Here is a 16,522-nt window from a genome sequence, read left to right on the forward strand (position 1 = left end):
TGCACTGACAATATCTAGCTATGCACTGACAATATCTAGCTATGCACTGAGAATATCCAGCTATGCACTGACAATATCTAGCTATGCACTGAGAATATCCAGCTATGCACTGACAATATCCAGCTATGCACTGAGAATATCCAGCTATGCACTGAGAATATCCAGCAATGCACTGAGAATATCTAGCTATGCACTGAGAATATCCAGCTATGCACTGAGAATATCTAGCTATGCACTGAGAATATCTAGCTATGCACTGAGAATATCTAGCTATGCACTGAGAATATCTAGCTATGCACTGACAATATCTAGCTATGCACTGAGAATATCTAGCTATGCACTGAGAATATCTAACTATGCACTGACAATATCTAGCTATGCACTGAGAATATCTAGCTATGCACTGAGAATATCTAGCTATGCACTGAGAATATCTAGCTATGCACTGAGAATATCTAGCTATGCCCTGAGAATATCTAGCTATACACTGAGAATATCTAGCTATGCACTGAGAATATCTAGCTATGCACTGAGAATATCTAGCTATGCACTGACAATATCTAGCTATGCACTGAGAATATCTAACTATGCACTGACAATATCTAGCTATGCACTGACAATATCTAGCTATGCACTGACAATATCTAGCTATGCACTGACAATATCTAGCTATGCACTGACAATATCTAGCTATGCACTGACAATATCTAGCTATGCACTGAGAATATCTAGCTATGCACTGAGAATATCTAGCTATACACTGAGAATATCTAGCTATGCACTGAGAATATCTAGCTATACACTGAGAATATCTAGCTATGCACTGAGAATATCTAGCTATGCACTGAGAATATCCAGCTATGCACTGAGAATATCCAGCTATGCACTGAGAATATCAAGCTATGCACTGAGAATATCCAGCTATACACTGAGAATATCTAGCTATGCACTGAGAATATCTAGCTATGCACTGACAATATCTAGCTATGCACTGAGAACATTTAGCTATGCACTGAGAATATCTAGCTATGCACTGACAATATCTAGCTATGCACTGAGAATATCTAGCTATGCACTGAGAATATCTAGCTATGCACTGAGAATATCTTGCTATACACTGAGAATATCTAGCTATGCACTGAGAATATCTAACTATGCACTGAGAATATCTAGCTATGCACTGAGAATATCTAGCTATACACTGAGAATATCTAGCTATGCACTGAGAATATCTAGCTATGCACTGAGAATATCTAGCTATGCACTGACAATATCTAGCTATGCACTGAGAATATCTAGCTATGCACTGACAATATCTAGCTATGCACTGAGAATATCTAGCTATGCACTGAGAATATCTAGCTATGCACTGACAATATCTAGCTATGCACTGAGAATATCCAGCTATGCACTGAGAATATCTAGCTATGCACTGAGAATATCTAGCTATGCACTGACAATATCTAGCTATGCACTGACAATATCTAGCTATGCACTGAGAATATCCAGCTATGCACTGACAATATCTAGCTATGCACTGAGAATATCCAGCTATGCACTGACAATATCTAGCTATGCACTGACAATATCTAGCTATGCACTGACAATATCTAGCTATGCACTGAGAATATCTAGCTATGCACTGACAATATCTAACTATGCACTGACAATATCTAGCTATACACTGAGAATATCTAGCTATACACTGAGAATATCTAGCTATGCACTGAGAATATCCAGCTATGCACTGAGAATATCTAGCTATGCACTGACAATATCTAGCTATGCACTGAGAATATCTAGCTATGCACTGAGAATATCCAGCTATGCACTGAGAATATCTAGCTATGCACTGAGAATATTTAGCTATAAACTGAGAATATCTAGCTATGCACTGAGAATATCTAACTATGCACTGACAATATCTAGCTATGCACTGACAATATCTAGCTATGCACTGACAATATCTAGCTATGCACTGAGAATATCAAGCTATGCACTGAGAATATCTAGCTATGCACTGAGAATATCTAGCTATGCACTGAGAATATCCAGCTATGCACTGAGAATATCTAGCTATGCACTGAGAATATCTAGCTATGCACTGAGAATATCTAGCTATGCACTGACAATATCTAGCTATGCACTGAGAATATCTAGCTATGCACTGAGAATATCTAGCTATGCACTGAGAATATCTAGCTATGCACTGAAAATATCCAGCTATGCACTGAGAATATCTAGCTATGCACTGAGAATATCTAGCTATGCACTGAGAATATCTAGTTATGCACTGACAATATCTAGCTATGCACTGAGAATATCTAGCTATGCACTGAGAATATCTAGCTATGTACTGAGAATATCTAGCTATGCACTGACAATATCTAGCTATGCACTGACAATATCAAGCTATGCACTGACAATATCTAGCTATGCACTGAGAATATCTAGCTATACACTGAGAATATCTTGTTATGCTCTGACAATATCTAGCTATGCACTGAGAATATCTAGCTATGCACTGAGAATATCCAGCTATGCACTGAGAATATCTAGCTATGCACTGAGAATATCTAGCTATGCACTGAGAATATCTAGCTATGCACTGACAATATCTAGCTATGCACTGAGAATATCTAGCTATGCACTGAGAATATCTAGCTATGCACTGAGAATATCTAGCTATGCACTGAGAATATCTAGCTATGCACTGAGAATATCTAGCTATGCACTGAGAATATCTAGCTATGCACTGAGAATATCTAGCTATGCACTGAGAATATCTAGCTATGCACTGAGAATATCCAGCTATGCACTGAGAATATCTAGCTATGCACTGAGAATATCTAGCTATGCACTGAGAATATCTAGCTATGCACTGAGAATATCTAGCTATGCACTGAAAATATCTAGCTATGCACTGAGAATATCTAGCTATGCACTGACAATATCTAGCTATGTACTGAGAATATCTAGCTATGCACTGAGAATATCTAGCTATGCACTGAGAATATCTAGCTATGCACTGAGAATATCTAGCTATGCACTGACAATATCTAGCTATGCACTGACAATATCTAGCTATGCACTGACAATATCTAGCTATGCACTGAGAATATCTAGCTATGCACTGAGAATATCTAACTATGCACTGACAATATCTAGCTATGCACTGAGAATATCTAGCTATGCACTGACAATATCTAGCTATGCACTGAGAATATCTAGCTATACACTGAGAATATCCAGCTATGCACTGAGAATATCTAGCTATGCACTGACAATATCTAGCTATGCACTGAGAATATCTAGCTATGCTCTGAGAATATCTAGCTATGCACTGAGAATATCTAGCTATGCACTGAGAATATCCAGCTATGTACTGAGAATATCCAGCTATGCACTGAGAATATCAAGCTATACACTGAGAATATCTAGCTATGCACTGAGAATATCTAGCTATGCACTGAGAATATCTAGCTATGCCCTGAGAATATCTAGCTATGCACTGAGAATATCTAGCTATGCACTGAGAATATCTAGCTATACACTGAGAATATCTAGCTATGCACTGAGAATATCTAGCTATGCACTGAGAATATCTAGCTATGCCCTGAGAATATCTAGCTATGCACTGAGAATATCTAGCTATGCCCTGAGAATATCTAGCTATGCACTGAGAATATCTAGCTATGCACTGAGAATATCTAGCTATACACTGAGAATATCTAGCTATGCACTGAGAATATCTAGCTATGCACTGAGAATATCTAGGTATGCCCTGAGAATATCTAGCTATGCACTGAGAATATCTAGCTATGCACTGAGAATATCTAGCTATGCACTGAGAATATCTAGCTATGCACTGAGAATATCTAGCTATGCACTGAGAATATCTAGCTATGCACTGAGAATATCTAGCTATGCACTGACAATATCTAGCTATGCACTGACAATATCTAGCTATGCACTGAGAATATCTAGCTATGCACTGAGAATATCTAGCTATGCACTGAGAATATCTAGCTATGCACTGACAATATCTAGCCATGCACTGACAATATCTAGCTATGCACTGAGAATATCTAGCTATGTACTGAGAATATCTAGCTATGCACTGAGAATATCTAGCTATACACTGAGAATATCCAGCTATGCACTGAGAATATCTAGCTATGCACTAACAATATCTAGCTATGCACTGAGAATATCTAGCTATGCACTGAGAATATCTAGCTATGCACTGAGAATATCTAGCTATGCACTGAGAATATCCAGCTATGTACTGAGAATGTCTAGCTATGCACTGAGAATATCCAGCTATGTACTGAGAATATCTAGCTATGCACTGAGAATATCTAGCTATGCACTGAGAATATCTAGCTATGCACTGACAATATCTAGCTATGCACTGAGAATATCTAGCTATGCACTGAGAACATTTAGCTATGCACTGAGAATATCTAGATATGCACTGAGAATATCTAGCTATTCTTCCCATGCAAGTACAGAGACAATTGCTAAAACTAAAACAAGGATAACTTTTACTAGAAGTATTTTTGCTAATATCTGTATGCTATAAATATCTTTCTATTTGAATTTTTACCGGAATTTCCCTTTTAAGTGAAACTTCCATGAATCAGATAGAGCATGTACATTTAAGACACTTCTAACTGGTGCTTGGTGGCTATACACATTTACTTATTGTCATTGACTTATAAGATGTTTCAGCTTGATCCCAGTAGTGCATTGCTGCTCTCTACATTACGAGCAAGATTACAAGTGGCGTGCTAATTTTCACTCCTGCTTGAGCGTGAATTCTGCTAGAAGTAAACTTGAAGAGTTGAAGATAAACTGCTTTTGCTCGCATGCTAACTCAACGAGTGCAAAAGGCCAAACTTTGAATATCGTATGCGCATTCAAGTATTCCCCCATAGTAGTCAAGTGAGCAAAAAAGTGGAAAAAAACACCCCACTCTCGCGCAAACCCAATCGTATATTCTTATATGCGCTCACCCGACATGAAAATATGAATATTTCACATTCCAATATTCTTCACATAGCACAATATGTTCTATTTATTTGTAAATAAATATTTCTACTTATATCATGTTTTTTGTACAATTTGTATCTATAACTATATATACTACAGTATATTTATGTATATATATATATATATATATATATATATATATATATATACTGGTCCTAATACTACAGTCTACAGGGCTGAATCATTCCTGCTTTTACTCTTCATAATAGAATGAGACTCCCTGGCTTAAAGGGACAGTCTAGGCCAAAATAAACTTTCATTATTCAGATAGGGCATGTAATTTAAACAATTTTCCAATTTACTTTTATCACCAATTTTGCTTTGTTCTCTTGGTATTCTTAGTTGAAAGCTTAACCTAGGAGGTTCATATGCTAATTTCTTAGACCTTGAAGGCCACCTCTTTCAGATTGCATTTTAACAGTTTTTCACCACTAGAGGGTGTTAGTTCACATATTTCATATAGATAACACTGTGCTTATGCACGTGAAGTAATCTGGGAGCAGGCACTGATTGGCTAGACTGCAAGTCTGTCAAAAGACCTGAAAAAAGGGGCAGTTTGCAGAGGCTTAGATACAAGATAATCACAGAGGTTAAAAGTATATTATTATAACTGTGTTGGTTATGCAAAACTGGGAAATGGGTAATAAAGGGATTATCTATCTTTTAAAACAATAAAAATTCTGGTGTAGACTGTCCCTTTAATATTCACAACTCCATTACACTGTCATGAGCACACCTGAGCTTGGGTGGGTGCTTAAACCAATGGGAGATGGTCAGTCTCCCTGATTATTTTTAAATACAGATACAAAATTTGTTTTGTTTTTTAGCACACCTTACAAAAAGTTTATATACACATCTTTGGGAGTGCTGCCAATATGACCCAGTAATTACACAAACAAAAAGGTATCAGCGCACATCCATTTTCAAAAGCACAACATATTTTTTGAACTGCTGCAAAAAAAATGCCTGCAAACAACATCAAGAGACAACTATTCTTTTTAAATAAAATTGGGATCTTAGTCACACAATATGGCCATATTTTGCTTTACCAGTCATCAGGGATACTGACCATCTCCCACTGGTTTAAGCACCCCACCCAAGCTCAGGTGTGCTCATGACAGTGTAATGAAGTTGTGAATATTAAGCTAGGGAGTCTCATTCTATTATGAAGAGTAAAAGCAGGAATGATTCAGCCCTCTGTGGCTAAAAGACTGTAGTGTTAGGACCAGTCTATATTGGGGCACATTGTAAGTGGTGACTGGCTAAGCAAAATATGGCCATATTGTGTGACTAAGATCCCAATTTTATTTAAAAAGAATAGTTGTCTCTTGATGTTGTTTGCAGGCATTTTTTTGCAGCAGTTCAAAAAATATGTTGTGCTTTTGAAAATGGATGTGTGCTGATACCTTTTTGTTTGTGTAATTACTGCGTCATATTGGCAGCACTCCCAAAGATGTGTATATAAACTTTTTGTAAGGTGTGCTAAAAAAAATAATTTTTTATCTGTATATATATATATATATATATATATATATATATATATAGGAATAAACTGTTTATATATATATATATATATATGAATAAACTGTATGTATGTATATATATATATATATATATATATATATATATATATATATATATAGGAATATCTATTTACAAATACTTAGAAAATTTTCTGCTATGTGCAGAACATTGAAATGTGAAATATTTACAGTAAATACACAGTTAAGACATTCATTAAAGGGATATTCCAGCCAAAATGGGAAACCACATGGGTGCATTTCAGTATTGAACAGAAGCAATTTTGTAATATACATGCATTAGCAAAAATGCTTTTAATAAAAGCTATAGCTGTTTCAAAAGTGTATTTAAGTATGCACCGTGCACCAGCATTTTAAACACAGCACTTGCTCAGAGAGCCTAAGGTGCTTGTACCATCTGTTAATTACTCAATTTGTTACTTGCTGACATGATACAAGCCCCACTGATGATCTGAGCAGATGCAATATTTAAAATGTGGGTGCAGTAACAATATCTAGCTATACTTCACATGCACGTGCAGAGAAAAATGTTAACACTAAAACAGTGATATCTTTTACTAGAAGCATTTTTGCTAATACATGTATATTGCAAATATGTTTCTATTCCAATATGTAATTAATCTATGTACATTTATATTTTGACTGGAATGTCCCTTTAAATATGAACATTGAATAAAAATGAATTTAAATGTTTTCATCTAATTGATTGCAAAGGGCTCCAATGCGCGCACACACACACACACACACTATATATATATATATATATATATATATATATATATATATATATGTGTGTGTGTGTGTGTGTGTGTGTGTGTCTATATATGTGTACATATGTATTTATGTGTTTATATGTGTATATGTGTCTGTAAACACATATATACACATATTTATACGTATGAAGATATATGCACTCATCTCTATTAATATAATAAAACAAACATTAGATTTCTTTGTACACAATATGAATTATTTATTTTTAGTTTGTTAGATGAATACATCTGTATTATGTAAGCTATATTCTTTTAGATATAAATTTATTTATTTTTTATAAAATGAGTTAGCTATTTATCACTGGTGACTGGAGACAGACAATATTTTAAAGGATACTCCTGTGTGTGGGGAGGTCTAATAGTTGTTCATAAACGTTTTCAGATAGGGACTACAAGGATAAACATTGGGCAACCCTAAATTAACCCTTTAAGGACACAGCTTTCAGTTTGCTCAATTGTTTTATGACGGAAAAATTCCGTCATATGTCCTTAAGAGGTTAAGCTGACATAGAGGAAACAAAACTTTTTTGTATGTAAACGTTTGCCTAATATTAAAAATAACTTAACCTAAACTGGTGTACTTTTTTATTGATGTGACCAATTTAGAGAAATTATGCAGAAATTAAACTATTTTTTTTTTTATCATTCAGAGGATATCATTTTAAACAGCTTCCCAATTTACTTTTGTTATCAAATTTGCTTTATTCTTGTAATATCCTTTTTTGAATGAGCAACAATGTCCTCATTGTAGTGTATTTCTGCTACTGAGGCCTATCTAGGTATGCTTTTAACAAAGGATACTAAGAGAAAGAAGCAAATTAGATAATGGAATTAAACTGGAAAGTTGTTTAAAACTGCATGCTCTACCTGAATAATGACAGTTCAATTATGACTTGATTGTCATTTTATGTTGTCCTTTCTTGCATATCCGAAGTAGGTTAAGGTCAGTTATTTATTTAAATAAAGGGCATTCTGTAACCTGGGTTGCTTCAAATCAATGACTGTTTTAGGCAATTTGCAGCATTTTGAAGCAAACCTAGATTACAAAATTAGTTTTTTTGGCCTCTCTTTAGAGAGTGGCACTAGTACTACAACAAAAGCTGTTTAACGTCCCTTTAACGTTAAAGCTAGTCTTTGATCTAGCCATTGTTTTGTACTCCTAGATTAGAAGCAGGTCTTATGTACAGTTATTTGTAGCATTACATTATTAGAACAAAGAAAGCAAGCAGGTTTATAATATTACATTTCATTTGTATTTTGTTGTTTTTCCAGACTGTCTACAAATCCTGGCTATGTTCCCAGTTTTTTGAAGTCACACAATCTGAATGCAGTAGCAGAATTCCTTGCAAGCAATACTGTTTGGAAGTGCAAACCAGATGTCCCTTTATACTACCAGATAATGATGATGTTGTCTATGGAGGACTATCAAGTTTCATCTGTACAGGTAAAATGAACATAAGATTACTTCATCTTTATTCATATAAATAATATATTTCTGAAAGTATTTTGAGTAGCTGCCATATACATATTTTTATTTGCCCTGTGTCAGACGTACAAACATTCAGGGAGCATATTCATTAATCTGGACTTCCCAGGCAAATTTTTTTTTTATAGTTGTCTAGAAAAAGTCAGCCAAGTTTCATCAAACTTAAAGGGACATTAAACCCAAAAAATGTCTTTCATGATTCAGATAGACACAACTTTTAAAAAGTTTCCAATTTACTTCTATTATCATTTTTTTTTCATTCTCATGTTATTCTTTGTTGAAGAGGATACCTAAGTAAGTAGCGTGCACATGCCTGAAGCACTATACAACAGGAAATAGTGCTGCCATCTAGTGCTGCTGCTAATGTATAACGTTGCAAAACTGCTGCTACATAGTGCTGCAGACATGTGCACACTCTTGAGCTTACATTTCTGCTTTTCCTCAAAGGATAACAAGAAAACTAAGCTAATTTGATAATAGAAGTAAATTAGAAAGTTGTTTAAAATGTTATGTTCTATCTAAATCATGAAAGAAAAAAAAAGGGTTTTATGTGCCTTTAACTGAGTGAACTCGTTAACTTCAAACTATTCTCAGATGTTGGCTTTATTAACTGACTTGGAAATGGTGGGATTATTTTTACATTTTTTGTTCTAATGGACGTTACACCAACTTTAACAGTGCAAAGTCAGTTGGAAATTAAAGGGACACTGAACCCAATTTTTTTTCTTTCCTGATTCAGATAGAGCATGAAATTTTAAGCAACTTTTTCATTTACTCCTATTATCAAATTTTCTTCATTCTCTTTGTATCTTTATTTGAAATGCAAGAATGTAAGTTTAGATGCCGGCCCATTTTTGGTGAACAACCTGGGTTGTTCTTGCTGATTGGTGGATAAATTCATCCACCAATAAAAAAGTGCTGTCCAGAGTTCTAAACCAAAAAACCAGCTTAGATGCCTTCTTTTTCAAATAAAGATAGCAAGAGAACGAAGAACAATTGATATTAGGAGTAAATTAGAAAGTTGATTAAAATGTCATTCTCTATCTGAATCACAAAAGTGTCCCTTTAACAGATTATATTTTTTGTTTGTCTTGACTAAATGTGTTTAAATTGTTTGTATATTTAAAAACAAAAGAACAAGGTGTTTTTGCAATTTAATCATTATATTTATTCTTGCAACAAGCCCTAATTAAAGATACATAAAAAAAATCCTCTTTTATGCAATAAAATAAAACTTACAATTTTCTTTTATTATCAAATTTACTCTGTTCGCATAGTATTCTTTGTTGAAGAGTAGTTTGCTTGCACTTATTTAGAGCACTGTATGGCATTTAACATTGTTATGCACCTTTGAGCACTAGATTGCAGCAGTACAAATAAAATAAACATTTTAGGTTTCATTTCCCTTTACAGTCTGACAGTTCTGTCTAAAAAATTCACTCTTGAGTCTTGTTTTAATTCAGCTGTGAAGTCTTAAGGGACTAGGGATGGGCGAATGTTTTGCAACATTCGAAAATGTAAATGTATTTTAACACATTCGTTCGTCTCGAATTTTGAATGTTTGCACAACATTCTAACATTCGTTTTATGTATTAGTATTTCTAATGCTTTCATTAAATGTAATATTCGATTCAAATTTTTTTAATAATTCGATTTGAAGTATCCAATATTTGCATTTGAATCTATATATTTGTAATAGTATTTCTAATGCTTTCTTTAAACGTAATATTCAAATTATGCAATATTTGAAATAGAAACATTTGAATTGATATATTTATATCTATTATGTATCAATTTACAAAATTCCCTACCACATGAACGAATGAACTTCTGAATAGCATTTGTTAAATCGAATGTTACAATCTAAATTTTGAATGTGGATATTTGATTTCATTATGAACATTCAAAAAAGAAAGTAACATTCGATTATCAAATTTGAATGGATTTTTATTCTTCTCAGCATTCGATTGTCCAAAATGAATGTCCACTGGAATATTCGTTCTACTTTCAGCACATTTACCCATAACCATAAGGGGCATGAAACCCAAAATTTTTCTTTCATGATTCAATTAGAGATTACAATTTTAAAAAAGATTCCAAGTTACTACTATTATCAAATTTGCTTAGTACTCATGTTATCCTTTGTTGAAAAGATATCTTTATAGGTCGCATGCACATGTCCTTAGTACTATATGAAAGGAAATAGTGCTGCCATCTAGTGCTCCAGCTAATGTAAAACATTGTGGCAAAACTGCTGCCATTTAGTGCTACAGACACGTGCACGCTCCTGAACTTATCTTCCTGCTTTTCAACAAAGGATAACAAAAACTAAGAAAATGTGATAATAGAAGTAATTTGGAAAGTTGTTTAAAATTATATATCTGAAGCATAAAAGAAAAACTTTGGGTCTTATGTCCCTTTAAATTTTAAAATGGTGGCACATGGTGTGAAGATGCAGAGCTGCACTAATCAGCACTTGTGAAGTGTTTTAATAACATAATGACTTTAAAGTGAGCTGCAGGCACAATAGGAAAAACAATAGCATTGCGAGTAACTACTATAGTTACTCCTAACAGTTTAACGTCCCTTTAAAAAAAAAAAATAACTTCAATGGACTTTGCATATTACAGTTATAAGGGAAAACTTCCATCTAGAGGATAGTCACATAGTTATGATGTCACCATTATGACCTACAGAGCACATTACATTCACATTAGCACCACTATTTTCCCATATACCGGGCCTTGTATGAAGACAGATTTATCATGGGGCGGGATACATAATCATAGACTCTAATAGTATCATTTCTCACAGGGCTGAGAACAATAAGGTATCACTAAATTTAAAGATACACACCATAAACATCATATACATCTAAAAGGAAATTACAGTGACTAAAACTGTTTGTTACATTTTTACATATAGGATAAAAATAAAAATGATGTATAAAAGAGTCTATCAAGGATGTTTAGTGATAATGTCTGTGTGCCTGCTCATTTCAGTTCTGTTACTGTGCAGTGTTTTGCTGTTATATACCTAACTATAAATATTTCTTACACTCAGTGTTTACTATTGTAGTGAGAAGAAAGTGCAATAAAATGTTTTACACAGCTCTGTGCATATTTTCTATTTCACTCTCTATTGCACTTTGAAATGAATACTGAATATATTCACTGTTAATTATATAACATAAAGGAAACACTACAAAGCACCAGCACTGAAGTGAGGAGAGACACAGATAATGTCACTGTCTCATCTAATTTACCCATGAACTCACAAGACTTGTACTTGGATTGCTGTATGGGCCAAGCCCCCAACATTGGCGCTTGGTTAGTATTACAAGTTGAAAGTAAAATGTTTGCATGAAAGTGAAACCCAATGTGCGTTAACTTTAGGTCTTCGGATATTGCGACCACACTTACTGCTTCCCCACATAGACTTTAATGGAGCACTCTGTTAAAAAAAAAACAAAAAAAAACAGATAGAGAATACAATTTTAAAAAAGGTTACAATTTACTTTTATTATCCAATTATTTTGTTCTCTTGTTATTCTTTGTTACACACGTCTGAAGCACTACATGATAGAAAATAGAGCTGCCATTTAGTGCTTTTGCTAATGTATAACATTGTTGCAAAACTGCTGCCATATAGCAGGCACATGCATACTCCTGAACTTGAAAGTGTTGAAAATGGCGGCGCTGTGTCACCTCTAGGGAACCAAGCTGCCCACGTCCTCTGAGTCAACCTTGTTGCTTTCACCTCCAAAATAAAAGAGCTCACAATAGTGTAGCATATTTCAGACAATGTGGTAGGCACACAAACTGGTTATACTCACAAGATTGCAGTTAAAATAAGCCTTTTATTAAAATCATCACAAAGGTGTCTTCAGGTTTTATTTAAAATACAGCTCAACCCGTTTCGGCTAAAAGAAGCTTTTATCAAGAGCATAAAGTTAAAACAATTTCTGGAACAAATGGTTAAATAAAACCTGAAGATACCTTTGTGATGATTTTAATAAAACTCTTATTTTAACTGCAATCTTGTGAGTATAACCAGTTTGTGCGCCTACCACATTGTCTGAAATCTGCTACACTATTGTGAGATCTTTTATTTTGGAGGTGAAAGCAACAATGTTGACTCAGAGGACGTGGGCAGCTTGGTTCCCTGGAGGTGACACAGCACCGCTATTTTCAACATTTTCTTCTTCTATAGACGGTTTGGGAGAACCGGGGCTGGCAGCGAGCACCTGAAGGTAAGTGCTAACATTGCTTCATACTTTATCCTTTCTAATACACTCCTAAACTTACAGTCAGGTTAGGAAATGTCCAGAAGAAGACCCAAATGCTAGGGCAAACTTAAACAACACCCTTGCACTCTGAGTTTAATCCAGGACTTGACCCCACGACAACCTCTAAAAAACAATGTACTCACGATATGGAGCAGGGTTAGCCTGAGTCCAAAGTAATACAAGATATCAGCCAAATAGACTTCTGAGTAAGGAACTGGTTTCAGGAAATGTCTTCCACAGAATCAGGAGAGCAGGGATAGTCCAGTCCTTGCAGAGTTTGGCAACAGGTTATCAGGCAGTTTGTAGGTTAATACTGAATAGTCAGTACATGCAGAGATAGATAACAGGATATCAGGTAGTTAGAGGGTTAATACAGATTAATCAGTACTTGCAGAGATTGGCAACAGGTTATCATGCAGTTTGAGAGTTTACACTGAATATACAGTATTTGCAGAGTTTGGCAACAGGTAAACATGCAGTTTGAGAGTTGCACAGAATAAACAGTTCTTGCAATGTTTGGCAACAGGATATCAAGCAGTTTGAAGGTTTACACTGAATAAACAGTATTTGCAGAGTTTGGCAACAGGTAAACATGCAGATTGAGAGTTTCACAGAATAAACAGTACTTTCAATGTTTGGCAACAGGTTATCAGGAAGTTTGAGGGTTAACCCAGCATAGTCAGTCTTTGCAGTGTTTGGCAACAGAAAAACAGCAGTTAGAGAGTTTCCACATCAAAGTCCTCACAGGAGCCACAAAGAGTAACAAACAAATGGGCACTGAAGAAACAGGAAGCCCGGAATAAAAAGCCTGGTAGTGACATCATCAGGAAGGGGCGGCTCAGACTACCTGCCAATCAAGCACACAGAGAGGACCGCCGGAGCTTCCCAGCGGCCGAACGTGACAGTGCCCCCTCCTCAAGGACCCCTCCTGGGGACCCAACAGGGCCTGGCAGGGTATTTCTTGTGAAAAGAATTGACAAGAACTGGAGCATGAACATGAGAGGCTGGTTCCCAAGAACGTTCACAGATAGGATAACCCTTCCAATGGACCAGGTAATACAGCTGATTGCCCCATAGCTTGGAATCCAAAATCTGGCTGACTTCAAACTCAGAAGTTCCCTCTATGGAAAGTGGAGGAGGTGGTTTACTCTTGATAGAGTACCGGTTGGATGGATCTTGAGAGTCTTGGGTAAAGCCAGGCGGTATGCAGAAGAACAAACTTTGGAAACAATTCGAAAAGGTCCAATGTACTTAGGACGCAACTTAGTACAAGGTTGTTTTAGACATATGAATCTGGTGGATAAAAATACTCTGTACGAAATAAAGGAGCCTTACACCTTCTGCGATCAGCATTTCTCTTGTGTCTTAAGGAAGAGGAAAGTAGATTTTGACGAATGAGTTGCCAGTGGTTACTGAGATTTTTCACAATACAATCTGCTCCAGGGACTTCAGTAGAACTGGTAATCATAGGAAAGGTGCTAGGTTCAAAACCATAAGCTGCTTTAAAGGGAGAAGTCTGTAATGAGACGTTATAGCATGAGTTGTGAGCTAATTCTGCCAAAGGCAATAACTGAGACCAGTTGGAGTGGTGATGGTCTACATAATGTCTAAGAAAAGATTCCAAGGCTTCATTTACACGCTCAGTCTGTCCGTTGGATTGAGGATGATGTGCAGTAGAAAGAGATATGTTGATTCCAAAATGCTTACAAAAAGACCTCCAAAACTTGGAAACAAATTGAACTCCGCGATCTGAGACTATATCAGTGGGAAAACCATGTAAACGAGATATATGTAGAACAAAGAGTTCAGAAAGTCTTTGAGCTGAAGGCAAGCCTGGAAGATGTATGAAGTGAGCAGACTTGGAGAACCTATCCACCACTACCCAAATGGTCATATTTCCAGCAGAAACAGGAAGATCTGTAATGAAGTCCATGGATAAGTGAGATTAAGGGTAATGAGGAATAGGAAGAGGGTGTAATAGACCAAACGGTCGATGAGAAGATTGTTTGTTCGAAGCACAAGAATTACAAGCAGCAATATAATCCTTAACATCCCTCCTCATAGTGGACCACCAAACATGCTGCTTCAGTTTCCACAAAGTATTGGTTATTCCAGGATGACCTGCTGAAATGTTGTCGTGAGCCTAACGTAGAAGCTTAAGACATAATCCTTTGGGTACATACAGGATACCAGAAGGTAGTTTGCAAGAAGATGGTACCCAGACTTGAGCAGCATGTAAAGCCTGTACTGGAAAAGAGGATACTTGAGCCAAAACTTTGACTGGACGTAGTATAGGTTCAGAATCCAAAGGAGAAGGCTCAGAAGATTGGAACTGCCTAGATAAAGCATCTGCCTTGGAATTTTTTGAACCAGGAACATAGGAAAGTACAAAATTAAACCTGGAGAAGAACAAGGCCCACCGAGCCTGACGGGATTGAGACGAGTAGCTGTATGGAGGCATAAAAGATTCTTATGATCTGTCAGAATGAAAAAAGTTTGACTGGTACCCTCTAACCAATGCCTCCATTCATCCAAAGCTAATTTTATAGCCAAAAGCTCCTTATTGCCCACATCATAATTTAACTCGGCAGGATTGAATTTTTTCGAAAAGAACGCCACAGGATGTATCTTGCTGGTAGTCGGATCACGTTGGGAGAGAACAGCTCCAGCTGCTATAGAAGAAGCGTCAACCTCCAAAATAAACTGGAGATCAGGAATTGGATGACTGAGAAGAGGTGCAGAAGAAAATGCTGATTTTAGCGTTTCAAAAGCCTGTACTGCCGAAGTGGACCAGTTCTTACAATTTTGCCCTTTCTTAGTAAGAGAAGTGAGGAGAGACGTGATGTCAGGAAAGTTCTTAATAAACTTTATATAGTAATTGGCAAAGCCAAGAAACCTCTGCAGGGATTTGAGAGTAGTTGGTCTGGGCCAGTCCTTGATAGCCAAAAGTTTAGCAGGATCCATCTCAAAACCTGATTCTGAAATGATATAACCCAAAAAGGAAATGGAACTCTGATGAAAAGAGCATTTCTCCAATTTAGCGAACAGGGAATTGTCTCGTAACCTCTGAAGTAACAGTCTTACATGATGTACATGTTCCTGTAATGTTTTGGAATAGATCAGAAAGTCATCGAGATAAAGGATAACAAATTGATTTAGATAATATCTGAAGATTTCGTTAACAAAGTGCTGAAATACTGCTGGTGCATTGCACAATCCGAATGGCATTACTAGATACTCGTAGTGCCCAAATCTAGTGTTAAATGCCGTCTTCCATTCATCTCCTTTACAGATTCTGACCAAATTGTAGGCCCCACGGAGATCTAACTTGGAAAAAATAGAAGCACCTTGAAGGCAATCAAATAACTCAGGAATGAGC

The 16,522-nt window shown here is 35.9% G+C and overlaps 1 protein-coding gene across 1 annotated transcript in view; it reads left to right on the top strand.

Moving 5' to 3' along the window:
- NALF1 (NALCN channel auxiliary factor 1) overlaps positions 1–16,522 on the top strand; it is a 1,037,778-nt gene that overhangs the window by 962,680 nt on the left and 58,576 nt on the right. Inside the window, exon 2 of the mRNA XM_053707790.1 lies at positions 8,642–8,813. Coding sequence (XP_053563765.1) covers positions 8,642–8,813 — 172 coding nt within the window. The remainder of the gene's footprint in view (positions 1–8,641; positions 8,814–16,522) is intronic.

This window comes from Bombina bombina, chromosome 3 (assembly GCF_027579735.1).
Source record: "Bombina bombina isolate aBomBom1 chromosome 3, aBomBom1.pri, whole genome shotgun sequence".
NCBI lineage: Eukaryota > Metazoa > Chordata > Amphibia > Anura > Bombinatoridae > Bombina > Bombina bombina.